This window comes from Notothenia coriiceps, unplaced genomic scaffold (assembly GCF_000735185.1).
Source record: "Notothenia coriiceps isolate Sejong01 unplaced genomic scaffold, NC01 NC01_scaffold00016873, whole genome shotgun sequence".
Taxonomy (NCBI): Eukaryota; Metazoa; Chordata; class Actinopteri; order Perciformes; family Nototheniidae; genus Notothenia; species Notothenia coriiceps.
The window spans coordinates 166,269-193,214 of NW_011349574.1; the positions used below are offsets into that span (position 1 = coordinate 166,269).

The 26,946-nt window shown below is 40.8% G+C and overlaps 2 protein-coding genes across 9 annotated transcripts in view; one reads left to right on the top strand and one right to left on the bottom strand.

Annotated features, from left to right (window-relative positions):
* Positions 1–26,946, top strand: part of LOC104949912 (microtubule-associated protein 4-like) — a 242,267-nt gene that overhangs the window by 77,666 nt on the left and 137,655 nt on the right. The gene's annotated exons all lie outside the window — the stretch shown is intronic.
* LOC104949911 (alpha-1,6-mannosylglycoprotein 6-beta-N-acetylglucosaminyltransferase B-like) lies at positions 4,069–15,898 on the bottom strand. The gene is made up of 8 exons (XM_010776340.1): positions 15,092–15,898; positions 14,266–14,271; positions 12,347–12,505; positions 12,000–12,146; positions 10,979–11,095; positions 8,432–8,506; positions 6,960–7,243; positions 4,069–5,053 (listed from the first exon to the last, which is right to left on the bottom strand). The coding sequence occupies exons 1-8, from the start codon at positions 15,197–15,199 to the stop codon at positions 4,855–4,857; spliced, it is 1,095 nt and encodes a 364-aa protein (XP_010774642.1). The 5' UTR covers positions 15,200–15,898; the 3' UTR covers positions 4,069–4,854.

A 26,946-nucleotide genomic window follows, 5' to 3' on the forward strand; every position in this document is an offset into this window, starting at 1 on the left:
ATCAGCTCACTGAATAGATGTTCAGTGGGTTTGTTCGATCACGGACGACTCTCTCGTCTTAATGCCCTTTCGTTGTTACAAAATGTAAACAAGATGCACTGCCATAGTTATTTTCCTTCTTGCCTGTTTTACATTACTATGGATACTAGTCTGCCTTTCCTATGTACGCCTGCTCCATACTAGGTGTAAAAGTTACACCCGGGCGCAACGCATACAGGGCTTAAGTCTAAGTGGTGCAGTAATCATAACTTTAGTTTGGTCTTAGCCTTCGGTTCTACGTCGGACGTAGAGTTACGCCCAGCTGGTGCACTCCACTCCAGGGACCAAGTCATTAGTCTGCTGCTCTAATTATGTCAATTGGAGTTATGACATCATCGTGTTCCATGACACAGGTGTTTATATTTGAGCTAACGACGTGTCCAGAGATCAAAGGTTTCCATGGTGATTAGTGAGAGTAAAGCATTTTCATTGCTCTGAATGAGAGATAAACCTCTTACATGTGAACGTTTTGTTGAAGAACCGTAACAGATATGTGTGAAATTTCAAAGCGTGAAGCATGTCAAGGAACTTGAGCATCTGAAGTGTACTTTTTGTTTACTTTCGGGTTAATAATGTGGCCTTTTTTGGCAGATTAACTAAAGGTGTGCGGCTGCTGTGGTGGGGAAAGTTGAGGCTGAATTTACAATGGGTTTTAATGGAGTTTTTGTCTCAAGAGGCATTTTGTTTAATTTTAATTTGTTTTTATCTTTCAAGCTACGAGATGTTTTCCTTCGTTTGTCATGAAAAATTATGTATCAGGAATGTAGGGTTTGGGAATTATGGCAGGTTTAAAAGAAAATATGAAGGCAAAATTAAATCTGTCCTCCACTCTAGCTGTGACATCACACACTCTAAAATCTGAAGAAAGCCTCTTTACCAAGGTCTGAACAATGTTTAATATCTCTAAAAGTAAGAATCAGATTTAAAAGTTGTGTTACACGAATAATATCAGAAAGATGTGTGACATTTTAAAGTTGGAATGAGGTTTCTGAGGGAAAGTATGCTAACAAGCAGATCCAGAATGTTCGCTCCTATTACGCCATTGGCGACATCCGGCCGACGTGAAACGTCCCGACCTATCGTCTCCGGCACACGTAACACGTCCCAACCTATCGTCTCCGGCACACGTGACACATCCCCAAACTATCGTCTCCGTATACAGTCGCAGCTGTGTGTCTGTGGCCGTGGCCGTTTCTCAATCGCGATTGAAACTGCTGCAGAGCAACTATTTCAAGTATAGTACGTCATCGAGTGGCGCCGAAGGACTGTTTAAATGCATGTTAAATGCCCAGCATTCTGCGGCACTCTATGACGTAGTATACTTGAAATAGTTGCTCTGCAGCATNAAAACTACATTAAATATCATATCAAGATTTAATTACATTAACCAGGACAATTCTGACTATCTGCTTTTCTTTTCCACATGAGGGCAACACATTTATTAGTGATATACAATATTTGCACTTCAATGGTCTGCTTATTGACTGATTATCTGAGCCACACACACACACACACACACACACACACACACACACACACACACACACACACACACACACACACACACACACACACACACACACACACACACACACACAGAAATATATCACAGTTATGCTTCTATCCATGTGAAGCATAACTGTGAAATCTGATAAAAAACAATAACAGGAAATAAAAAATGTGCATGTTTGTTCTTCCTCAAAGTAATTGTTTAGTGAGAGTCTTTGTCATGAATCAGATGTGCTGTTTTCATTGAAGGAGGCTTCATTAGGCGTCACCCTCAGTGATCAAGCTATTTTCTGTGGAAATGTTTCCCACTTTTCCTGTTCTGTTCCCATCCTTATAGTGACTGGTGAATATTACCATGTGATACTATGTGATAAAACTGATAACTACTGCTGGATGATTTAAATTCCTTGGTAAAGCTAACATTTTCTCACAGATATTGATTCATAAAAAGGCAGACAGACCCTGACATTTAAATCCACCTATGGCACGTTGCTTTTGTTTGTTTACTTTGCCTTACTTGCTATGTGTTTTTTTTTACATCTTTCCGTCTCGTTGGAGCATTCAGTTAAAAGGAGTCGCTTAAAAGAAAGTCTGCTGGAGTAGTAGCCTGAAGGCACTTTGAGGACCATTTAAACTCATGCTGTGCAGTGTATCTTCACACCATGCACACACTTGTGATGGGGGTTAAACAAGAAAAGGAAATGCAGCCGTTGGAAAAATTCCCCATCTGGCACCTCGGCGACTATATGTAAAGTTTGAAAGTCACCCTGAGAGCGGATAAGAGTTTCAGAGAGAGAGAGAGCTGGAAAGCTCTGCGTTTATAGTCTCAAATGAATATCTGATGGTTGTAATAAAACTTTACTTATAGCCTTTAATGGTTCAGTTTCATGCGCCTGCATCTACAGAATCGCATAGACACCGCTGCAGATACCGAGACCATAATCCTGGTCTCCTATGGATTACAAATGAAATGCAGCTAATTTATATCCACTGTAAAGCAGGAATAGTGCGAGATTCATAGAGTGCAGTTGAAAGTAAAAGTATGCAGGTCATAAAGGTTCAGCACAAAGATTTATTCAGTGGAGGCTTGTGTAGAAATCCTGGAGCAACCTGAGAGTTTTAAAAAAAAAAATGTTTAACCTTGACCACAATCTTTCCAGAACCTTAAAGAAATATTTTTATAAATGTGCTTATTGTCATTCTTGCGGAGTCAACTTGCCTTGTAACTTCAGAAGCGAGTCAAAAACTAAGTCAGGCATTTGTCATTTAAAAAATATTGGTTTGATACAGATCAACAAACAATACATAAGGAATGGATAAATGAAATTCAGAGGTGCTGGTAGGTCGTTTTTTATTGAGCCAGGCTTGCTGTTTACCTCAGCTTGAAGACTTTATGTTAAGCCAAGCTAAACGAAGCTAACAGTCTCCTGCTCCATCTTCATAATGATAGATAACAGTTTTCTCATCTTCATAATCATACTCTCAAAAATATTTTTTATATCTGCCTAAATGTTTTACTACTTTACATGTCCTACAACTTCTTTGCCATAAGGTATAGCGAGCAAGATATATGGCTAATGCAATATGTGCCTAGCAGTTCATTTGCATGAATACATATCCCTTTATTTTGGCTGCAGCCTGCTCATATTTGTCGGGTTAATGGAGAGAAAGAAGTGATTTTCTGCACAGGGCCAAAGTGCTTTTTTATGATCATTGTAAATATTTCACTCAAGAAGATGGATGAATTTCAGCAATGAAAAGTATTCATTGCAATTTGAAATGCCTCTGGTTTTAAATTGAAATCACAGAGCGCTGGTGAATGGGGTGACAATTATTCTCCCATGCTGGTGCAGGTCAATGAGGATTGGATGAATCTACTTTGGCATTCACACTTGTGATTTATTATTCATTTAATTCTACTTTAGGCCCTGGGATTCAGACCAATAGCTGCTCTGTTTTTTTTATCTAACACACAAACACACAGCACACACACCCGCGGCTGTAAATCCCTTGTTTTTCTCCTAATAAGAATGGTCTTTGATTACACAGGGGAAAATACAACTAAAGTGGAGGTTTTTTAAACATGTGGTGAAAAGGGGCTTAGCATGGGGTCAATAATTCCAGCAGTTATTGTGAAATAGATTACTATTAATGGTGCTGAACGTTATAAAGCTGCTGTTTTATCTTTACATTGGATTTTCCGTTTTTCCGCAATGCCACCAGATAGCCTGTTAAGAAAAACATTTAAAATCTTGAAAAGTAGTTCATAAATCTGATTTGTTCCTCTGCCCCCTGTCCCTTGTTCTCTCACTTCTTATTGACAGCTTCAGCATGTGCAGGCTGTCCCTTCCATTTGAAAATAATAATTCAATCCAATATCTCTACCTACAGTTGGCTTAATGGAAATGGAGATTAATATGAATGGAGGATTCAGATTGGTGGGGGAGCATTAATAGAGGAACAACACCATGCAAGCAATATAACAAACCCAGTTCAACACTTTGATCTGTTCTTATTTTTTTTATTTTATGATATTACTTCCACATTGAAGCCCAAAGGACTCTTTAAAAATCTCATTGAGAGCTCTTAAGGCTTATTTATTGAAAAATAATCGTGTACCCTTTATTTTTGTCCTCTGTCCTCCTCGTCCTTTTCCTTTTGCGACAGGAGATGATTGCATTGACCGATGTTGGCTCGGACTTGGGGTGCAGTCTGATAAATTACTCTGTCCATCATTGGAGGATGGGAGGAAAAGCGAGGGAGATAACCCGGTTCTCCATCATCCTTTGTCCAAGTGCAGAGAGGAGATTGGATATTGACCCGAGGGTTGGCTTCTCCAGTCCAAGATATTTGAAGACTCTGTCATGGAATGGCACTAAAATCCCTACACTGAATCTCTCTGCACACACATGCGCTTCTTCAAGTGCATATTTGTTTATCATATCACCGGTCAACTTCATGTAAAAACCTGACCTGTAGTCGGGAGGAATGTTTGTTGGCATGGTGAATGGTTACCAGGCCTTGACCCCTGGTTGTTATATGGGAGCCCTGTTCCATGAAATCTTGCTGCCTTTTCTATCTCCAGCCAGTTAACAGCTGTTATAACAACTACAGTCATCTCACTTACAACATGGCGGCTATTCGGGTCTACCTTTAGCTTTTCAATTCCATGCATGCCTGTTCCTCATTATCCCACATTTACTGTTTCATTGTCACAGCTCTACACCTGTTCTGGCCTGTGGGTGCCTTCCCTTTCACACCCCCTGTGTCTTATTCTTTTGTGTCTGTCCTTCACCTGTCCTGTCATTATAGACAGTCTCTGCACAGCGCCACCTGACCACGGCGGAAATCCCTGCAGGGGCAAAGACGTCTGTATTTGGGGGAATATCCTGCACAGCTGAAGAGGAGGGGTTCTCGCTGGAGGCCGCACTCCCGCCGCAAAACCGAGAAGGCTGGGAGGATGTGGTTGACTTCGGAGTCCACCACATCACACTGCACCTCCAACCTGAGGGGGGGAACAGAGGAGTCTGTATATACCTTTGAAAACAGTTCACTGGGTGTAATGACAATGAATGTTCTGGCTTTTCTTAGAATTTAGAAAATGTGAGTGATAAAAGTTGTTCTTATTTGAGACAAGAAACAGGAAAGCGGAACTGGCAACACCTCAAAAGAAATGGAAGAATCAGACAGGAAGAGGAGAAATGTCATCACTTTCACCTCACTACAGACGCCGGTTCAAAAGAGAAAGACAATATTTAGGAGAGAATTGACAATGTGTTTAGAAAAAAACTGCAAGGCAGGTGTGATATGTCAGTGTGAGAAAGATAACTTGTGTCAGAGAACAGACCTCAGCAACAAGGAGGAGTAACAGAACAAAAACAAAAGGAGAGAGGCACTGTAAAAAGAGACAGGCAGAAAATAAGTAAACACGAAAGATACTTGGAATATGAAACGAACAAAGAAGGAGAGCCACATCTGAAGCAGTCAGTAGAAAAATGTTTGGAGGAGAGACTGAAACTCCAGCAGGCTTTCTCTCAGAAAAACTTTAGTTTTGGTTCAACTGCCTGGAGCTGGTACAGTAAACTAAATAAACACCTTGTGAGATTCAGCTGCCCCTGTTCTAAGTGTCAACTATTATAAGAGAAGTTATCCATCCAGAAAAACAGAGTAGGCTTGGACTTTATTACTTTGTGTGGATGAAGAGTAAGCACCAGGAGTTTTTAAACTCGGATATGTTGTTCTTTTGAGAACACTTGTGATGAGATGACACACGATAATAATAATTGTGTGCGCAGAAGTCCAAAGACTGTGAGTGAGGAGATGTTACTGCATCAAATACTATCAGGCATGATGTATTTTAGGGCCTGTGTCCAAATTGTGTCTGAAAGCAAGCTCCTTTTTTCATTGTTTGCAATGAAGGGAGAGTGCATGCTGCTGCTTAACACAGCGTCTCTTTAACAAGCATACAGCGCTTTTATTTGAAAATATCTCAGTGCTGTTGCATTTCTGCCAGAACGTGCAAGCAAGGACACGGGTCACATTGAACAAATCTCTGTTTTGCCTCAGATATCCCTCTCAGGGTTAGTTGGTGTGTGGTGTAACAATCCTAAAATTAAATGCAGTGTCAATTAAAGAGTCACTGATTGTAATGTTATGTCAAAAGTCTTTTTTTCCCTTGTTTCATGTCTTGAGCAATTGTCTTTTTTGATGTTGCAAATGGAATAGAAATCTACATGTTGGGACTAAAGGCACAGACACATCAGGCCGATTATCGGCGTCGGTAGGCGTGAGGCTGACGATGAGCGTCGACACGCCCTACTCAGATTGGTGTGTCCCGCACCGTCGGGTCTTTTCAGCCGGGCCGACGCCTTTTCGGCCGAAAACCGGCAGTTGGAAAAATAAATCACTCTGATTGGCTGTTCAGCTATAGCGAATCAGTGCATGAGAAGCGAAACGGAAGTGAGGGACCTAAACGAACTATTAAGAAGACAAATCTGAGATTTCATTTAACTCCAGCTCTCGACACAGGTTGGGGAAAGCCCCATGAGCTTCTCGCTGTAGAGTGAAAATGGAACACACACGCTATTTGTTGTTAGTTTATATCATGCAGTCTGTTCTTCTTCTCTCGGTTATCACGGTTGTTGCCTCTTTTGAATGACAAATACACACTACCGCCACCTGCTGGTAAGGAGAGTTATTGCCACTCACGCATGCGCAGTTGGTACATGCTTCTTGGCCGTCAGCTGAAGTCTTTGCGGTGTGTTCCAGTGTGACACATGGCCAAAACGCAGAGACGCGAGGCGACGCAACAGTCGGGGTCCGTCTGTGTCAGTTCTTTGTTGTCAGATTGGTGTGTCCGGGCCTTAAAGTCTCTACCAAAATTAGGTTGGATGGACTTCAGCCTGACTTACCTGCGCAGGGCCTCCTTGTTGTTGATGAAGTGGAAGTGAGCGGGCTCACAGATGAACCCCTCCGAACGGCATGTCTCTACACAGGACTGGCCCTCCTGAGACACGAGAAGCCGGAGGGAGCTGAGAGGGGGCCAGGCAGTGGACGCCGTCACGTTGGAGGCCCAGCCGAGCGCTGTGGAGTTGGGCAGGGGCACAAACAGAGGTCCTGGGACCCTGCTGCCACCAGCAGACCCCGGTCTGGAGAGGTTGGTTGGAACAAAGGGAGGCTCGAGGGAACAGAAGTCCTGGAGGTGACACACATTTTAACTTTAGTTAACGCAATTATGTTATTGTCAATCCAAAGTTTAGTTTTTAGTGGACCTGCCCAATTTAGAATATTTTGGGCTGTATGTGAGCCATCACTAAAAGAACACCAAAAGAGGGCAAATGGTATTAAAAAGATGCACTTTAAAAGATGTCCACGTTTGAACTAATTTAGACTTTTGAAAAGGCATGTTAGCTTTACCTTAACATATGAATTGTTGCAGGACTGCGGATTTTGTCCCTATCACCTAGATTGAAAGCTCTTTAGGGATTTCTTTACTGCCAGTATTAATAAAAGGACAGTAACAAAAGAGTTTGTCTGGTTTCATATTCATACCAAGCTGTTGTGACAATTGGAATAAAGTTGAACTCCTGTCAACTAATATGACAACCAGTGCAAGTTCACTGAGCCACTGTCACTTCATAGGCGATGCCTGCACTGTGTTAACATGACAATTTTACCACAATTTAATTTGTGAACAACATAAAAGCAAGGAAAGGGAAGGTATATTTAAACCCCCTTCAACAAAGGGCCAATTCAAAGAGTTCTACTGTACTGTTATCCAGCCTTAGCTACTAAAGCTTGCCACCAATCATTATTACTAATCAATAATTATGTGCTGACAAATACATTTTCATTAATGCGGTAAAAGTATGTGTAATAAAAACACAACAAAGGTTAATTGCTGAATGTAATTTAGCTTGGTTCTCCTGTGTTTTGACATTATTAATGCTGAAGTAGCAGTTTCCAAACCGGCTGCCAGTCGAGCAGACTAAGTTTGTTGAGAGGCACCTCTGTTGTTTGTCTGACATCTAGTGTGGGATTATTAAAAAGTATTTCCTTCATCCCAGTCCTCCATCACCATCATGCCCACTCTTATGCTCTTTGTCCTTACTCATCCCTCCTCATTAGTGTCAGGAGATCTTCAGCTTTAGAGCTGCAGGGCAGATATGTGGTTTGAAATGACAGTTAGCCTGTAGATTCATCACAACACACACACACTGGATGTTGAATGCACACAGTTTGAAATATTGAGCGGAGTGGGGAGTTGGTGAAATGAGTGTGTGTAAGAGAGAGGGAGGACGACGGTAAAAGAGAGAATCTCTGGATGTGTGTGTTTCATTCAGCGCATCGTGTGTGTTTTTACTTGATGTGGACAGAGCCTCACCTGATGCTGAATGTAGGCATGTACTCTCTCCAGCATCCCCTCACACGTGTACTCATAAGGCAGATACGGCTTAACCTGAAAATGACACACAAGCACATTATTATTTCCATATTCTGCATATATCAAAATGTACTTCTTGCTGCTGCCACTTCATTGTTCATACTAATTGCAATACATCGTTTCTTCTCCTTGTTGATTTCAGCAGATGAATGTTTCCATTGTCAGAATTCTGCGAGGCCTAATCACAGTGTGTCACTGCTTGGAAATTCATTAGGCTGTATTTGCATACCAATAGATCATCCCCTGCTGTGATGTGCCAGTTGTATAACTAAGCGCCATTTTTGATTAGCCTAATTAGAAATGAGCTTTGTATATACATAATATATATTCTTTTATGTTTCTGGCTGATACCAGTTCAATACACACTGACAAACTGACTGCAACTATACCGGATGAATGTGAAATGGGTCCAACCAGTGCTTGGATGATTACAAATTGAATTAGCTAAAAAAACACTGCTTTATATAGTTGATATCCTGATTGGAAATCAGCCACACATGAAAATGTCAATTAAATCATGATTTACTTGAAAGGAGTTGTTACGAAAGTGTTACAAATTGAAAATACTTCACCTTAATGCAAAAGACCTGCCTCTGTAAATGACACATGACTCTCTAAATTGCATTTGCAAACAGAAATCAAAGCAGCCTGATGTTTATCCATGTGTGAAATCAGACGTGGCCCATTTCAACGTAAAATCCTTGAGAAGCAAGTATGGTATGATGCAATTTAAAAAAGTTCCGAGCACTGCAAATCCGATCAAAGCCTTATATTAATCTACTTTGTGAGCTGACGCAACATTTAAACACGCGCACAGGAGGGACACAAACACAAGCAGAACAGATATCTATTTTAACAGAGTTCCTCCTTTTCTTTTCTATCACTTCTCTTGGCTTTACAGGAACATTGAATTAGCTTGTGAAAGACAGAAATGTTTCCAAAGCTAAAGAAACATCTGTTTTCTCATAACATGTGGTCTACATCTTTTCAATGCAAACACCAATTAAAATACAGCATGGAATCTTAGGTTGTAATTTGGCCAAATCTATGTAAAGTACTCCAACTGAAAAAAAGACTGAAGGACAGAAACAGAGGCAGAACGGAGGGAGGAAAGGGGATTACAAAAACAAGGGTTGAGAAAGAAGGAAGAAAAAGGAAGAAAGTGATGAAGGACGGATTTATTGGAACATGAGGACTTGTCAGCCAGCCAGAGATTGCTTTGTCCTGCATGACTGAATGTGATCCTCTACCACACACACACACACACACACACACACACACACACACACACACACACACACACACACACACACACACACACACACACACACACGGTTGGTAAGGCTCTGTGTGCCGATATGCCTGATTTGTGCAACTTCATTGTCTCTCCAATTGTGCTTCGGGTTTGCATTTTGTGTGTGTGTGTGTGTGTGTGTGTGTGTGTGTGTGTGTGTGTGCTGGCCGGGGCATTGTGCCTCCAGTGAAGGGTGAAGGGGTATATCAGCTCCCTCTCAGCGGTCTGACAGTGCAGACGGAGACAGAGCAGTCAGCCTAGGCTGCTGAACTGTATCTTGTTCAACAACACAGACAAGACGTTCGGTGCAGTATCACTGCGTGGGCGAAGTGTCTGAGGCAATGCTTGCTCGAGGGCTAGGCAATTAAAGCCATGTAAAGAACAGTGATCCTCTGCTTAATCATTCTAAATGTCAATATCATACACTTGTGCACCTGAAATCTATTACAAACATGCTTAGTTTTTAGATATAAAAGGATAAGTCTGTGTGTTCCAAACCGAACAGAAAAATGAAGGCATTTAGTCTCGGCCTCAAACTCTTTCTCTGTCTGTATGTCTCCCTCTGTTCTTTTCCCATGTTATCCCACTTTGTTGTGCATTCCGGAAAGATTACATCTGCCCAGTTAAATCTCTGTCTCACTCTTGCTAGTTCCTACTATCCTTATACTCTCTGTGCCCATACACATCTCCTTGTGTTGAAGTTCAGCAATATCAGACTGCTATCTACATCCTGGTCACCCGGAAAGTTACACTGTGGCAAAGTATCAAAGTTTAAAAAATGCTTTATCAAACAACAAAACACATAGAAAACCGAACAAACATGTATGTAAATTGAATCTCTAAGATTCATAATCGTGACTCAGATATAAAAAAAAGGTTTTTATAGTTTAACTTTACTTTTCATGCCAAAGTGTTTCCCATCAGGGACCAGATTGATTAGATCACAGCTAGCCCCAGTATTCATGTTAAAATGAACTATGATTTAATGGGGAATCAGTGCATTACATTTCTTCACATTCACAAAGTAGACGACTGCCTAGACCAAAGGAGAAGCTGAATCCATCGGAAAGGCTTTTCAGTTTTAATTTTATGTCAGTGCCTGATGGCTTAGCTGCACCAGAGAGATGAAAGCGCTGGCACACAACATACACGTCTTGTTTTCTACGCCTGTGAATTACACTCGGTAAGATTACCTGGGTCCTCATGATTTCCCTGATGGCAGAGTCAAACTCCAGCGAGTTGTTGAAATCCACCGTCATGACGTGAGGTCTGCCGATGTACTGCTCTGCATACGGGTGCTGCGAGGACACCTACAAAACACAACAAGAGTATATTGCTTATATGTAACCTTTCCTTTCAGATAGAGGATACTGTCTTTATAATGTATCTTTTATTGCTCACTAAATGTATTAAATACAAATCTCAATGATCATTTTACAAATGTTTGAAAAATATATATTACATTACATGTCACTTGTTAGACGCTTTTATCCAAAGCGACTTACATACTCAATACTGTGGGAAATCCCCACAGGAGCAATTTGGGGTGAAGTGTTTTGCCCAGGGACACAACGACATGCTGACTGCAGTGGGGTTTGAACCTGGACAATCCACTACGCCACACGCCTCCTACATATATTTTATATGAGTGTCTAGTTTGATACCTTTAGAGCAGCGCTAACATATTAACTTATCATGGTCACATCTTGAAGAAGTTCTTCTCAGGGCTATAAAGAATACACTGGGCCAGAGAAATGTACTGCAAAAATGCCTCCAAAGCTGTGTGCACAGTCATTGAGGCGGAGGCGTGTGGCGCAGTGAATAGAGCGTTGGTGTTCGGATCAAGGGAGCACAGGTTCAAACCCTACTGCAGTCAGCATGTCGTTGTGTCCCTGGGCAAGACGGTTCACCCCAAATTGCTCCTGTGGGGATTGTCCACAGTATTGAGTATGTAAGTGGCTTTGGATAAAAGCGTCTAACAAGTAACATGTAATGTAATTGATAGCAATCGTGTTGTACAGGGATCGCCATGTTCCAGCCACTTATCAAGCGCTAACATGTGCCGTCTGCACCTACAGCTTTTGCCAGTTCTTTTAAGAGTTTCACTGATTAACAAAGCTACTTGGCAACTTGGCTGTTAGTTAAAGCTGCAGTGGGCCAAAATGTTCTCATCAGTGAGTAACAGTGGGGGAGTGATTAATATAATGAGCTCACCTCTCTAGATGTGGGCTTGCCTCTGAAAAACTCATGGTTGAGCGAGCTGTGAGGCGGCGTGAACTTGGGCTGCAGGAAGATGCAACCATTGGCTATTGCTTCAAGAGGGGCCGGGCCTTCGTAGGGGAAACCAAAGCCAATGAAGAGCTGGAAGAACAATCAGGAATGTTATTTTTGTAAAAAACTTAATTCCCTTTAACATGTTTTTACATCAGCATTGTAATGCGTTATGTGTGTAAATCACTCTCTGGATAAATGTGAGTGTATAGTAAAAGACAACATTGAAAATTGAAGCTGCAGAAAGTGACAGCAGAGAGATGTTGGTCTTATTTTCTTCGGTGCCTTGCCTTGGCCTTGCGCAGCAGTTGCTGCAGCTCGTGCTGGGGCAGCAGGCCGTGGTTCTTCACAAAGGCCGGGACCTCTGGAGGTCTCTGGGTCTCATAGTACACTGTGCCGTGGACCTCCATGTAATTGTGGAGAATCTGCAGGAAACCATCTTTACCCTGCTGGGAGAGGAGGGGAAAAAGATGGGTTTGTGAGCTCGAGGGTGAAGGGTGAAGAGAGGAGGTTGTATGGAGAACAATATTTCGGTATTAGTACCACATGTTTGCACAATACAATGCAGTACAGAGTATCCACGTTTGTCTATAATTCCTTCACCTCCTGCAAATTGAGGCAAAAGTCAAATCTCTCTTTCATGCCAAAAAAAGCGCATAAGAATACAATTGTGGCCTTAATGGCTGCTGTGAATTGTAAACACACACTTGAATGATCCTGAATGATGTCTTATCCCTGAACCACTCCTACTATTCTTTTTTTCTCAATGTTTTTGATTCATAAGAGACGTATCGGATACACATGATATAGTTATACCCAACATATTCTATAAGCTAGTGAAAGGTCTCCTGGACGTGGGTTACAATTGACCTTGAGATGCAACATTTTGTTTAAAAGCCTTGGTATTACATATATATATATATATGTATATAATATAATCCATTTGTGTAATCAACAGACTATTTCAAATCATCAATAAACTCCATTCAACAGATTTCATTTAGCAAGGCTTGTGTATTATTCATAAAAATGTGTGAGAGGAGAACCGGAGAGGCACACTGTCAAAGTCAAGGTTGAACATGATGATTTGAGAATAATCACCGAACAGCATCAGTTAACAACCCGAACTGAATCATGTGAATGCAGCGTAACCCTGGGCCACAGTATTGACTGGGCTGTCTGCTGTTGAGCAGCTTACTGTATCCCTGTACCATGGTGCTGCCCCCCCCCCGCAGCAGTAATTGGAGGCTGTAGCGGTCGATAGGATTTTCCCAGCCAATTAGGAGATTAGCTCAAGCGTTAAGTGCAGCAGACAACATGAATTAAAAGAAGGAGAAACATGGGTGTGGAAGAGTGCAGACTCCAGAGCCATCTCTCTCTCTCTCTCTCTCTCTCTCTCTCTCTCTCTCTCTCCATTTCCAAGCCTACTCTCTCAACATGCATCAGAGTAGGACTGGTAGGAAGTATGTCGTTCTGTGCTGATTTTTAGCCCAAACCTTTTTTTTTCTTGATGTAGATAAAAGAAAACTGGACATCAATCAATCAATCAATCAATCAATCAATCAATCAATCGGCAGAGTATGTCAGAAGAGTGCTTACTGTAAGTCTGCCTGCCAAACTTGTAGCTCTTTCATGCCACACTATGTTGTTTACAAAGTGGTAGAGGCATATTGACCACATAAGATTAATTTAGGAAACAATGGGTCCATGATTCCAGACATAGGTAGACAAAATCTTATTTGTAACCAATCAGGAATAATGTTCTGAAATAATAGCTATAAACATGGAGGCTTCCACCTCATTTCTTTAGCTATGAATCCATTAGTTATGAATCCAATGCCTTGCATTTTGTGCTTGAGAAGAAGGAAGAAAATAAGGAAGAGAAAATGCTGTATTGGCCAGATACATTCTGTTACAACCTACAACAGGAAACTTACATCCCTCATATGAAAGGCTTCCTTCTGACGAATAAGATGATGAAAAGATAATTATGTTGTACATAAAACTCTTGAAGAGAGAATGATGCGATGCATTAAAGTGCACTTGCAAAAAGTATAGTTTCCCATGAATCAATTGTCTGGATCAAACACTGACACTAAGTGTGTTTGTATAATCCAGTTGAGTTTTCCTTGACATTCTGACAGTGAGTGACTTGTTTCTTTTGAATTGTCCTCAAGAGGAATATGTGGTGAAAGCACGAGTCTCTTACCTGAAGCTAATGAGCATCCATCCAGTTTCAGCACAAAAGAAAAGGAGACAGACAGAAAGAAAGAAAGAGAGAGAGAGAAAGAATGTAAAATAAAATCAGATGAAAACATTTGCTTAAGAATATAACAATAGTGAAAACAAAGAAGATAGAGGAGCCATACATTATGCAATACTTTAAATGTTTTGCCTTTTCCTCAGGCTTTTGTAGATTAAGTTATTCTACTTTCATAGCCCCATCCCCCCAATCCTGTCTCTGTTCTTCTCTTTCACTATAATGTGAAGAAATCCAGCAAATCGTACTGTGGAGAGAACAGGCGGCGAACAACATCAATATAATCATTTTAACAATGGAAGCACAACTGTGCCGCCTTACAATATGCAGAGGAACAAGCAGCAGCTTTTGAGAGTAAAATTGCTAGTAAATTAAAGCTGTACAATTGTGTATATAGAGCAGCATGAAGCTGAGCTGTAATGGTGCAAACAGCAGGGGGGGGTGCAAAATGCTGCCATTGGATTTTTCTGTTATCACTGCAGTCTATTGTGGGGGGTATTGTGTGTGTGTGAGTGAGTATGCTCAATGTAGAAAGAGACTGCTGCTGTTTGAGACATTCAGAAATATGTTAAAGCATTTCCTTGTGTGAATGTTTGTGAGTTGTTTTTTTAATGCATAAAGTGTAAAACAACAATATGTGCATAAGTGAACATTTTCCAACATATAATTGCAATGTGTGATTTGTGTGTTCTGTCTATATACTGTTGCCCTCCAGGAAATTCATTTTCTTTATACATGGACTAATTTACATTAAACAGAGCTTTGTCGTCGCTACCTTCCACATGCTGGCCTCCTTCCCGTACACTACGGCCATGTTGTTGACTTTGTTCTGCTGGATGCTCTTCTTCTCCGTCTCGTTCAGCTCCTCCGAAACGAAGCCCATGAATGAGTTGTCTGGTGTGTGTGCTGAATGTGTGTATGTGTGTCAGAGCAGCAAGGTAAGGCAGGATAGCAGTAGGAAGACAAAAGAGAGGAAGAAAAGTGTAATTGTTAGAGAGAGACAGTGAGGAAAGAGAGAAAAGCGCAATACATCCTTGTTTGTTTCAGTTCGATGACTAAGTCAGTGATTATCGACACTGTAAGTGTTATAAATATGGATTGTCATAAAGCCAGCTGCTGGTGGCTATACGAGGCTGAGATGGTTTGGCAGCACTAAGGTGTACTGAAATGATTCACTGACTTTCACTTTGCATTATCATAATAAACTACAGAATGCAAAGCTTTTTAGAGCATCCTCACAATCAATGGCATTCCTTTTGTTTGCTGTGTGCATTTTTATAGTTTGAATAAAAGCTTCTGCTGCAAACTCACAAGAAGAAGCGTTAAGAAAGGGTGAGTGAGGGGTAATTGCTTAGTCCGTATGAAACGTGGGCATCTACAGGGGGGTGACATATTGACTTGGCTGTTGTCGAGTCGTGAATATGAGAGCAGAAGAGAGTTAGGTAATCGTTTCAGTCAGTAGCAGTGAGGAGTCAGACAACAACCAGGGCTTTGAAAACCGCAGATCAGACATATTGTGTAGCATGAAGCGGAAAAAGAAAAACAAACAAGCTAAAGAACAGATTCAGATTGAAGCTGTGGCGTTGCTGATAATAGCTGCCTAAGAGACATTACTCCAAATTAATGTGAACATGCAGGCAGACCTGTCAAAGAAAGTGAAAACACTGTCAAACCTAATGACAGATCTGTATCTCTGTGTGTATGACAGTTCAGAGTTTTAACTTTCACGTTTTGAAGTTAAAAAATACAGAGGCTTGTTTTTTACAACCAGGTTTTTTTAAGCATGACGATTGGTTCTTACGGAACATGGTCATGTACTGCCTGGCGTTGAGGTTCCAGTAGCCCCAGTTGGTCCGGTAGCCGTGCAGCGTGGCGTACTCCTCATGATTATAGGCTGGCTCCGTCCCAAACGTGTCAATAACTCGGATATGACATCTGCAAAGACCACAAAACAAAACGTTAATATTTTCATTTTCATGTGAATAATCATATGTAACAGAGTTATACGTACACATGCTAATCTAACACAAGCAAAAAGCAAACAACATACCAGTAATAAGCATTCAACATTTCCTTTTATTTGCTTACAAATACATTGTAAAGTGCTAAAGTGCATTACTGGTTCTAATACATAAAGTGATGCCAAAATATCATCAGATTGTTGCTGTTTATTTTGTATGTATATCTATAGTATGAAAACCACATAAATAAAATTGATGTTTCTTCATCATGTGTACTTATATTTATATGATATATATTGTATTTACTAATTTCATGGTAAGTATTTGGGCCCTTTATCACTGTCTCACTTTTCATGAAATGTGTTAATGCAATTTTAACAAAAAATCACAGCATGATAATTTATTTACTGAGCTTAGTGACCTTAGACCATTCTGAGCCCTGCCTCACTATATGTTCCTGCTAGGTTACCGCAGATTATGCGCACAAGCTAAAAGCAATATGCAGGACAAATCTTGCTCAAATGAGTAAATCTTGCCCAGTGCGGTATAAATTGTTTATTTCCCAACTTTGACAACAGCACAAAATATTAGCAATGTGTTTCAAACAAAAACACAAAAATATTACCCATCTCTGCTAAGTGCAGGGTGGGAGCTTAGAAAAGAGAATGACAAGAATAAAAAAATATAACCTCTAAGGTTTAGAGGTGGGAGTTGTGATAGGACACTGATAAGGGCTTACAGGTGAACGCTTAGCAGCACAGCACTAAAGGCTTTGCATCAGTCACACACACACACACACACACACACACGCACGCACGCACGCACGCACGCACGCACGCACGCACGCACGCTCAATGCCCTTGTCTGTAACAGTGAGTGTGTTCAATCAAGCCAGTCTGATAGCTCAGTGGATTAACAGGAGCTAAAGGTGGCCGAGTCCACTTCCTCTTTTGTCTATCCATCACTGATATCAGCCCATGTCACATGACGCTTTCCTTTCACATTTAGCGTGGTCTTGGGAGAGTCTGATCACACAACTTTTATAACCACATCTATACTCAAATACATCAGGTTGTGTTATGCTGTTGAAGATGCTCATAATGGACACATTGGTGTCCTGTCTGTTCAATGATATATTTCCTACAGTACAATACACTATAGTGCTTAGACTTTGATTTGAGTTATAATCTGACAGCTACAGTGGGGCAAACAAGTATTTAGTCAGCCACCAATTGTGCAAGTTCTCCCACTTAAAAAGATGAGAGAGGCCTGTCATTTTCATCCTAGGTATACCTCAACTATGAGAGACAGAAGGAGAAAAAAAAATCCAGAAAATCACATTGTCTGATTTTTAAAGACTTTATTTGCAAATTATGGTGGAAAATAAGTATTTGGTCAATAACAAAAGTTCATCTCAATACTTTGTTATATACCCTTTGTTGGCAATGACAGAGGTCAAACGTTTTCTGTAAGTCTTCACAAGGTTTTCACACACTGTTGCTGGTATTTTGGCCCATTCCTCCATGCAGATCTCCTCTAGAGCAGTGATGTTTTGGGGCTGTTGTTTTGGGGCTGTCGCTGGGCAACACGGACTTTCAACTCCCTCAGGGAGTTGAAAGTCCGTGTTGCCCAGCGACAGCCCCAAAACAACAGCCCCAAAACATCACTGCTCTAGAGGAGATCTGCATGGAGGAATGGGCCAAAANCCCTAAATGTTTGAGCACCCTCTACGAAACGTCAAGCTACCCCACAGCACCCCCAAAATAAATCTCTGGCGCCGCCACTGAGCCTGACTTGTGTTGGGGGGGCCCAACTTTTTTTTTTCTCCAAAGGGGGGGCCTGACAGAAAAAGTTTGAGAACCACTGAGTTAGACAATAAAAGAGAGCGTTCCTGTTGAACAAAGTTGGTAATGCATTTTGGCTGACATGGAGTTATACTATACATACAAAACTACTGTGTTGTCATCTCCTTTATCTCTTATGTTCCCCACAATCGTTGGTGTCTTGATATTTGCTCCCCATAATGTTAGATTAAGGGGGGCTCTGTCCGATCATTAACTTTCTGAAACTGACGTCTCTACACAACAAAGTGCAACTAATGCCTTTTGAAACTTCCTGATCATTTACTATGCTAACAACAACGTGACAACGTGTGCGCCCCTTCTCTATGACTACTTGTGTACTTACATTTTTCTAATCAAACATCATCTCGGTTGCTGTCTAAAACTGCTCAAATGGTAAACTCATCAGATCTTATTAATGGTTATCACATTGGAGTTTCCTTTCTTTCTTCATCCAAATTAGTGCAAAGATTAATTTGTTACTTTTGTTCTGTTTTGTATATTTTAGTCTTAGCTTTTTCCTAGCGTTATGGAAAACAAGCAATGTTCTCAAGGAGCATGTTTGGCAAACAGCTTGGGAAGCTAGACTTTTGCCATTATAATATTATTCCTTGGAGTCAATTTATTTCACTTGATTTTGTCCTGATTGTAAAACCCATTTCAGTTATTACTCCCAGTCTCCTCCCCCCAAGCTCAGTTCTCTTGGCATTTTAATTCCTGCTCTGTTTCTGTGCACTGTTTGACTCGCTGTGTCTGTCTCCGGCACATCCTCTCATCTGTTCTTCTACCTTAAGGTTGTCAAGTTTCACAATCTTATTGCAACCCCAGGGTAAAGTCCCAGTTGCCATGGAGATCTGACTTCTGGCCTTTTGTGTGTGGAGGTGAAAAAACAGAGTTAAAGCCAATCAACCCTTCCAATACAGTAAAGAAAGAGAAAAGAAGAAAAGTGTATTTAATTTATCCTTGTGACTGTATGTGCTGATAATAGTGTGACTCGACAGATACGAGGCTACAGCAGCGAGGCACATTCAAAATGATTCTCCACTAAGAACGTGAGGAGATTTAGTTCTGGTGTTGTTTTGTTTGTTTTTAACTTAGATTAGCATTCTGCCGTGGTAATTAGAGAGAAAAGCTGGTTCAACAAGTACATTTGAGGGCACAACGAGATTGCTAAAGTTACCTTTGAAAAACATAGAATTCCTTTTATTTTACCCTTTTGTCACACTACAAGGGCCCCAAAGTGCACGCCTGTGTGCACTCGACAGACACATGGAGCACTCTTGTGGTCTGCACGACCTCAACTCCCCCTCAACTCCTTGAAAGTGATATTGATAGGTTTTACCCTAAACAAAAATCTAATACTCATTCCAATCCCGTAGTTAGTCCATGTGTCCCTCTCTTATTTGGTCTATCATGAGTCTCTGAACTCAACTGATTTCTGTTAATAGCTAAAGCTGCTGGTGGTATGGGTTACAGTTAAACTGCTCATATGTGTTGCTTTAATCCTTTAGCAACTTGTGCTTTTGTTCTGAACAACTGCTAGCGGTGCTCTGAAGAAAAAGGTTCAATTGTCTGTAGAGGCCAAGATCTGTTTTTACAACACTCTTATTAACAGATAACAATTGTTATATAGACCATCTGTACATAAATCTTTTGCACCTCAAGTTTCATCTGTCCTATAAAAGTTTTTGTATGTGCGTCCTCTCTACGTTGCCAACTAAATTGTCATTTCAGTAATTGTAGTTCAACATCTACAGTAGTATTTTCCTGTCCTCTGTTTCCAGTGACGTTATTGAAGCCAACCAATCAAATAACAAAAGGAATCTCACTCTTTCCCCAGATGCTAATCCCCTGACCTCCTTCAGGATCTTAAGGAACAGCAGTTAACTAAGTCATTATCTGGATTATTTAAAAAAGAAATCCTTGTGTGACTTTTTCTCAATAGGGTTACCAAAATAAATATATATTTAAAATGTATTATTTCATGTAAAAAAAAATCAGCCGGTTTATAAGTCTATATTTTTGTGATAGGGAGTGTTTCACTGTAAGAAAAAGCAGCCATGTGTTCCTGTGAATCTGTGTGTGTGAATATACCACTGCAGCAGGGACTGATGTGAAGGAGCTAAAGCTAGTTTGCATCATAAGCTCATTGCTATAAGTCTGGCGATTTGGCTCGTGGAAATGGCTTGCATAACCCAAGAGATTAATGCAAAAAGAGCTATCAGTGAGGTTACGTAATGCCTTATCAAATTGGATTGGTCCTCAGATTCTCTCAGTTGCACACTTGTTTTTCTCTGTATTTTGCTCTCTGTTCATGCATTCTGCTTTCTTTGTGTTGCCTTGCAGTTGTCTCCAGTTGCTTTTGGTCACATTTCCTCTCTCCCTCTTTGATCTGTTTGTCGACATGAGTTGGCTTAACGTGTTCTGGCCTTGTGAAATGGTTTATGTGGCAACCTCCAAAAGTCTGATGTAAAACATGTAATAGAATTGCATTTAATGGTGTGGCTTCGACAAAGTCTAGCTTTGAAAGTGTGCATTTCCTCTGAGAAATACAACTTGTGCAATCTGCAGAATAAGCAGGTGAATGGGAATATGTGGGTGGTTGTGGGAGTTGCTGTTTGTTGAAGTGTTTGGTCTTGTTCTTCTTTTTTGTTCTGAGGTGTTTCTGTTTTCCCATGAAAAATCACAACCCCCTTGTTATTTTGTCCATGTTTCTTCCTCCTCGATCTTCATCCCAACCCATCAACCTGACTCCCTCACCCTCATCATTAATGTGTAGCCTTTGGAGAAACTAGAGTCGGTGACCTCGGTTCACTTCCTGCTCTCCCACAGGCTGGCTACTAGCTGCCTTAGTAAACCCAGAGAACACACAGACACACAGACACAGACACATGCACACACATCCTCTTTAAAACCTTTCGTTATGTAGTGTACCTCATAAGTGTGTACCTGGTCTCTTTATTCGAGATAAGCTGCTGAGGTGTATGAACATCCTAAACTGATATATGAAGTGTAGCTGCTAAACAATTACATCAATCAGAAAAAACAGCGTATATATATAAATATGTGTGTGTTTTTGGTATTTGAGATAGAGCGTCAGCTGGTCTCTTTGTTAAAATCTAGAGCATGCAAATTAGTAGTACGCTCCGTCTGCATCATTTTGTCAGCTTAAAGTGTGTGAGTTAGCAGAAACAACTGCTATCTCCTCTCAGATACGTTTCTCTCCTCTCCTCCTCTCCTCCTCTCTTGCCTTGTGGCTCCTCATATTTGTTCCCTTTTCTATCAGTCTTGCTCCCTCATGCTTTGTCTCCATTGTTCCCCTCTAAGCTCAAATCAATATGCTTGTTAGCAACTTCGCAGATTTGTACAGCATTTCATCACCCCTACCCTTACTAACCCCTTACAGACAAACCCACACACAACACCAGCAAACACTTGGTAATGACTTCCTTCTTTCCTTGTCTCAGATTTAAAGTTTGAGGGGTAAAAACAGTTGTGGCCCATGGGTGACTTTGTCTTTCATCACTGGTGTTGCTTGACTTACAACTCCCTCTGACATTACCTCTAATTGGTCTGCCTGACACAACTGGGACTAGGAACAAATAGGCCAAGTTGCTGCTTCTGTTTCTAAAGCTGATTTAGCACAATACTTGGTATAGTTACATGTGTGGGTCTGTGTCTGCTGGTACATCACATCTTGTCAAGTCTCTGTAACTTTGGTGAAACTTGATTCCTGACCGTGCAATCAAATGAAGTGTTAACAAAAGTTGTATGTACGTAATAAAGATCCGTCAGCCGAAAATCCAAACCTTTTATTTTGATATCACTTTGATACCCACTGCCTAAGTGTGGTTTTCATGATGCCAGACAATAACACTTTTGTCTCGCTCGTAGTCCATAAATAGTTGTTTTTAATGTGTTTCTGCATAGTTTTTAGCCAGCTCGTTGTTGAATATAGGCTATGGGGGGTCTGCCCTCTACAAGCTGTAGGCCCCAGACAGTTGGCTCTTGCTGAACAAAGTGAGGAGTGAAAAAAAAGTTAGACTGACAGGTACAAGGGGATGTGTGAGAGGCGTGATGTGCGTGTTGCAAGGAAGTATGTGTGTTTAGTCATTCCAGACCCAAGGCTGAGGGCTTTTCAATCTTCTCTTTCCGGGAAATGGAAGCAGAAGAAGAGAGTTTTAGTCCTGAATGAACTCCAAGCACCGGGGACACTTTGAGCCGAGCTCCAGTAAAACCAATGCTATCAGCCATTCATCAATCTCCTTTCCCTCAACTAGCTTTCTTTCTCACAAGAAGTTACCTGAGGCAGACAGAAAAGAAAATAAGGAAAAAAACAAAGAGGCTTTTAGTAACACATCTTGCTTTTCACTCTGTCTCTACAAATTACAGCCTTCTTCCCACAGTTTTTCAGTAAACCAGGCTTTTGTTGTTTTTATGGCTGACAAAAATTGGCAAAAAGACACCTACACAGCTGAAGGGTGATTTATAGACAGATTTGCTTTAAACATAAAAGTAGATTTTCATTCACACATTTTAACAATTACATGATCTTTTTGTATTTCCTTTCAAAAAGCTAGAGGCCAATCTTTAAAAGGATTATATAATACTGGACTGAGGCATTCTAATTGCAAAAAAGGAAGGCCTTTAATAAAACGGTAAGGGTGATGCACCATAGTAAATGATAAAAGGTTTTTCTAATAATTGTAAAATTGATTTGTCTATCACTGTATAAGCCTTAAAGTGGATGTGGTTTTTTATTCAAGAGGTTTATCAGGAATAGTTTATATTCTATTATTTATATGGGCAAGGTTATTATCAACTGAGTTGGATGGCATATGAGGTTGAACGACTTAGATATTTTAGCGGGATGCTGAAAGAACTAAATTCGTTTTCATGTTATGAGAAGTAATGAGTCCTTTGCTTGAAATATTATCAACATCATAATGGATCTTAATTGGTTCTCAGTGCAATGGTGCAAGACCGCAGCTGATAAATTGGTGTGCAGCACCTACAGAGCAAGCACAGAGTCATCAATTCTGATGTTGGGAAGCACGCAGTCATGCATTAAAGGAAAATATCAATAGTTACACCATCAATTATGTGCATTGTAAAACTAAACCCCCGGTAGAAGATCACATACAGTACACTACATGGTGCTATTTCCAACTTGTTTTATTTCTACTTTACTTTTATTTGTTTTAAGCATAACAGCTTTATCTGTGTTCTTGGTCAGTGTCATCTCTCTATTCTTCATCAACCCTTTGAAATCTATAATAGTATCTTTAACACCTAAAGTAATTGAAATGCCATTTAAACCAGAGACACCAATTTATCACATCTGTGCCAAGCATGGCTGAAATTGGGGTCAGAAACAGCCTATTATCCACATGTTCCTTTAGCAAACTTGACAGTGCTTGTTAGTTATATCAGAGCCCTTATTATCTCCACTTTTATTGAAAGAAAGTGCAGCTGATGTGAGCAAAGTCAAGCATCCTTTGGAGCTGGGCCTTCATACTGTACCTCACAAACCTCTCTGGAGTTGTTAAAAGTCAAGGCGAGAACCCAAAACATTTTGTTCAATGATGCTGTCAGTGTTTCCTATTCCTAATGGCGCACAAAGAAACTGGCTGTCAAAGCCGGCTTGAACTGATGTCAGTACACCTGATATCTATGTGTCTTCTCTGAGAAGAAATGTGGGCCATTTTAGTGCAGCCAGCCTTGAAATTAGGCTGAGCAAAGAAAGGGGTTGATTTCACTCAATCTAAATGGATTGCTGTCGTTTCTATCACCTTTACTTTTTCTTTGATTCCCACTTTGTCTAACCTCAGCCTCTTTTTCTCTCCAGTTTGTGCAGGTTTCTTCGTAATACCTGACCTTAAATGCAGTCACAAAACACACTGACAGTGCTTTTTGTGAAACACTGCAGACAGAATGTTCTGCTTCATGAAAAAAACTACTTTGTGTTTCTGCTCCGCTTGTCCATATTCCGTTATCCATGTCCATTATCTAGCAGTCGGTAACATCAATGTATAAAAAAGCTTTTCCACAGCTTTTCCACTGCAAGTAAAATCAAGACTTACCTTTGTAATTTCATAGTAGTATTACTTCCGACTTAAATCAGCCCAGCAGAAAATGACCCACTTAAATGTACAAGGTGCCTTTCACTTGGAGCTATGTTGAATTGAGGCCGTTAACTATAACGTTTCAAATCGCTGAACTTATGTGATGATTGCTTATTGTGCGGTTGTGTATACATTGTACGTGACATGCTGACGAACAGAATATTCTTGATACATCTCTAAGCAGTTGACCAATCACAGAAGAGCCTGCCAGTTAACCAACCATACCAGACTGGGCTCTGGTTTCAGACAGAGGGTGGAAAGAAGTGCTGCAGCACAGGCAGTATGAGAAAACAAAGATCTTATTAAACATAAACAAGCATCTAAACCTACAATTGAACTTAAAAATCTAAATAACCTGAAAATGGGCATAATATGTCCTCCTTAACATGGTTACTACTTATGCGTCACTGCTCCAATCATATAAGGGACAATATTTTTAGGGAAACAACACTGCAGCTTATTTCACCAAGTTTGAGAGGCACAGGTGAGAGGCGGATCTATTTCCTGTCGTTTGACTGCCACTGGAAAACAGTTTTTTTCCAAAGCCAGTGTTGGTTTGAAAGTCAGATTTCAGGTGTGTACTCCAGCTAAATTCAAGCAGCTGAGTGCAGCTTCAGAGGGTCAATGGCCTACAACACATGGTGAAAATTAGTTCTCAGTTGGCACTCCACTCTGTCAGCGGGGTAATACTAATGAGTTCACTCGAATACGCTTTGTGTGTGTGCCAATGTGTGTGCGTGTGTGGGGGGGGTGCTGGTTTTTCACTTGCATCTGCACAGCCACTTGACTTTGTGATTTGTGAGTGTTTATTCCTACACATTCATCCATATGTGTGTGTTCGCTCCTCACTTGATTGAAAGGCATCTGCTTGCTGTATCTTTGACTGGCACTCTCCTTCTGTTTGGTTCCTCCCTGAGTACCGGTGGCAGGTTGCAAAGTGGATTTATGTGTTATGCACCATGTGTGAAAAGAAATTGATATGTGTCTCTGCCAAAGTATCTATTTACACATCCATATCAGACCATATGCATTTTGATATACAGTCTGGGTGCTGTGCCTTTTCACATGTGTTTGGTCAGTGTGTGTGTTTTCAATTCCCTCAACTTCTTCTGTCACAGCCAATGCCCACTCCTATTCTTCTTGATTTAGTAGGAATAGCTCTAAAGTTGCTGACAAAGGGAGAAAAGGAGGACTGCCTGACGTTTTGGGAGACCACGCAGGAACTGGCTTTGTTAGCAAAGGGTGTAGAAGCAGTGTGAATGTGTATGTGATTCGGTATACGTGTTTGTAAGTAAATTAAAAAAAACACATCTCATCGAAAACCAAATCCCACACTTGAGGTCATGAAGGTGTTTTCTTCAACTTATTATGACTTCATCCTAAAGCCCTCTCTCTTTCTCGCTCTCTCTCTCTCTCTCTCGCTCTCTCTCTCTCTCTCTCTCTTTCTCTCTGACGCCCGCCCCTTGCGGCTAACTTGTCATTTCTCCTTTCACCTTGCTTCCCCATCTTTCTCTCTCTCCTCCTCCCCCTGCTTCACTAATTCTCCCTCTCTTCATCTGAGAGTTGTATTATCTCTGACAGGACTGTTGGATTTTTTCCTTTTCCTTCTTTCATCTTTGATTCATCCTTCCCTCTGCTGCACTGTCCTTCTCTCTCTCTCTCTCTCTCTCTCTCTCTCTCTCTCTCTCTCTCTCTCTCTCTCTCTCTTTCTGTATATTGGTGTTTATAATGCCTTTCGGCTCCCTTATCTAGTGCACCCTGCCTTGGCTGATAACTGGTGCCTGTCAGCTGCTTGTAGCACTGACGTAGATTAATACGTGTTTTGGTGCATATTGTTTTTTTTGGGTTAACGATTGTGTTGAATGCTACATAATATGTATTAGCATGTGTGTGCGTGTGTATACTTGTTTGTGCCTGTGAAGTAAGAGAAACTTTGCCTACGCGCACACAGATTACCATCCCGAGAGTAATCAGAGGCGGATATGGAAACGGATGATTACATGGCTTTTTGAGGGTTTGATTATGTGTGTGTTGAGATTGTGTATGTGTGTGCCCAAGTATTACTTTATTGCGCTGAACATTTTGGTTTTGCAACATTATTACTGTTTTTGGCGGGATTTCTTTTAAATTGAAGCTAATTACACACACACACACACACACACACACACACACACACACACACACACACACACACACACACACACATACACACACAGTCACACAACTGAGGTAACTTCTTGACATGTAAACAGACTCGTCTTCCTAAATGGAAGCACTACGCTGCAAAGAGCTTCCTCCAGGGTCCACACATAAGAGGATCAAGCTGGTGTTGCACAATTGTATCATCATGTCACGGTGATAAAGTTTTAAATTAAGTTTCAAGGCAGAAAGCTTTTGATGTTACCTTATGCAACACCAAGGTAACATATTTGATGACATTCACGACTAAGATATTTTATATTGCAATATTTTTGCAATGCTCTTCTTTAAAAATTGCTTGTAGTAGGGTTGGGCCGATGAACAATTCCTTCATCCATCGCAGATGGCTGTCAGTCATCGATCACTGAACCCAATATTGTTATTTTATGGCTCCATACCCTCCACACCAGGTTGGGGGTCTGTGAAGGCACTAATGCCGTTCATTGCGTGCCAGAAAAATGTTCATGGTTCAAATATTTCTAATTGAGTGTTGCTTCTGGAAAG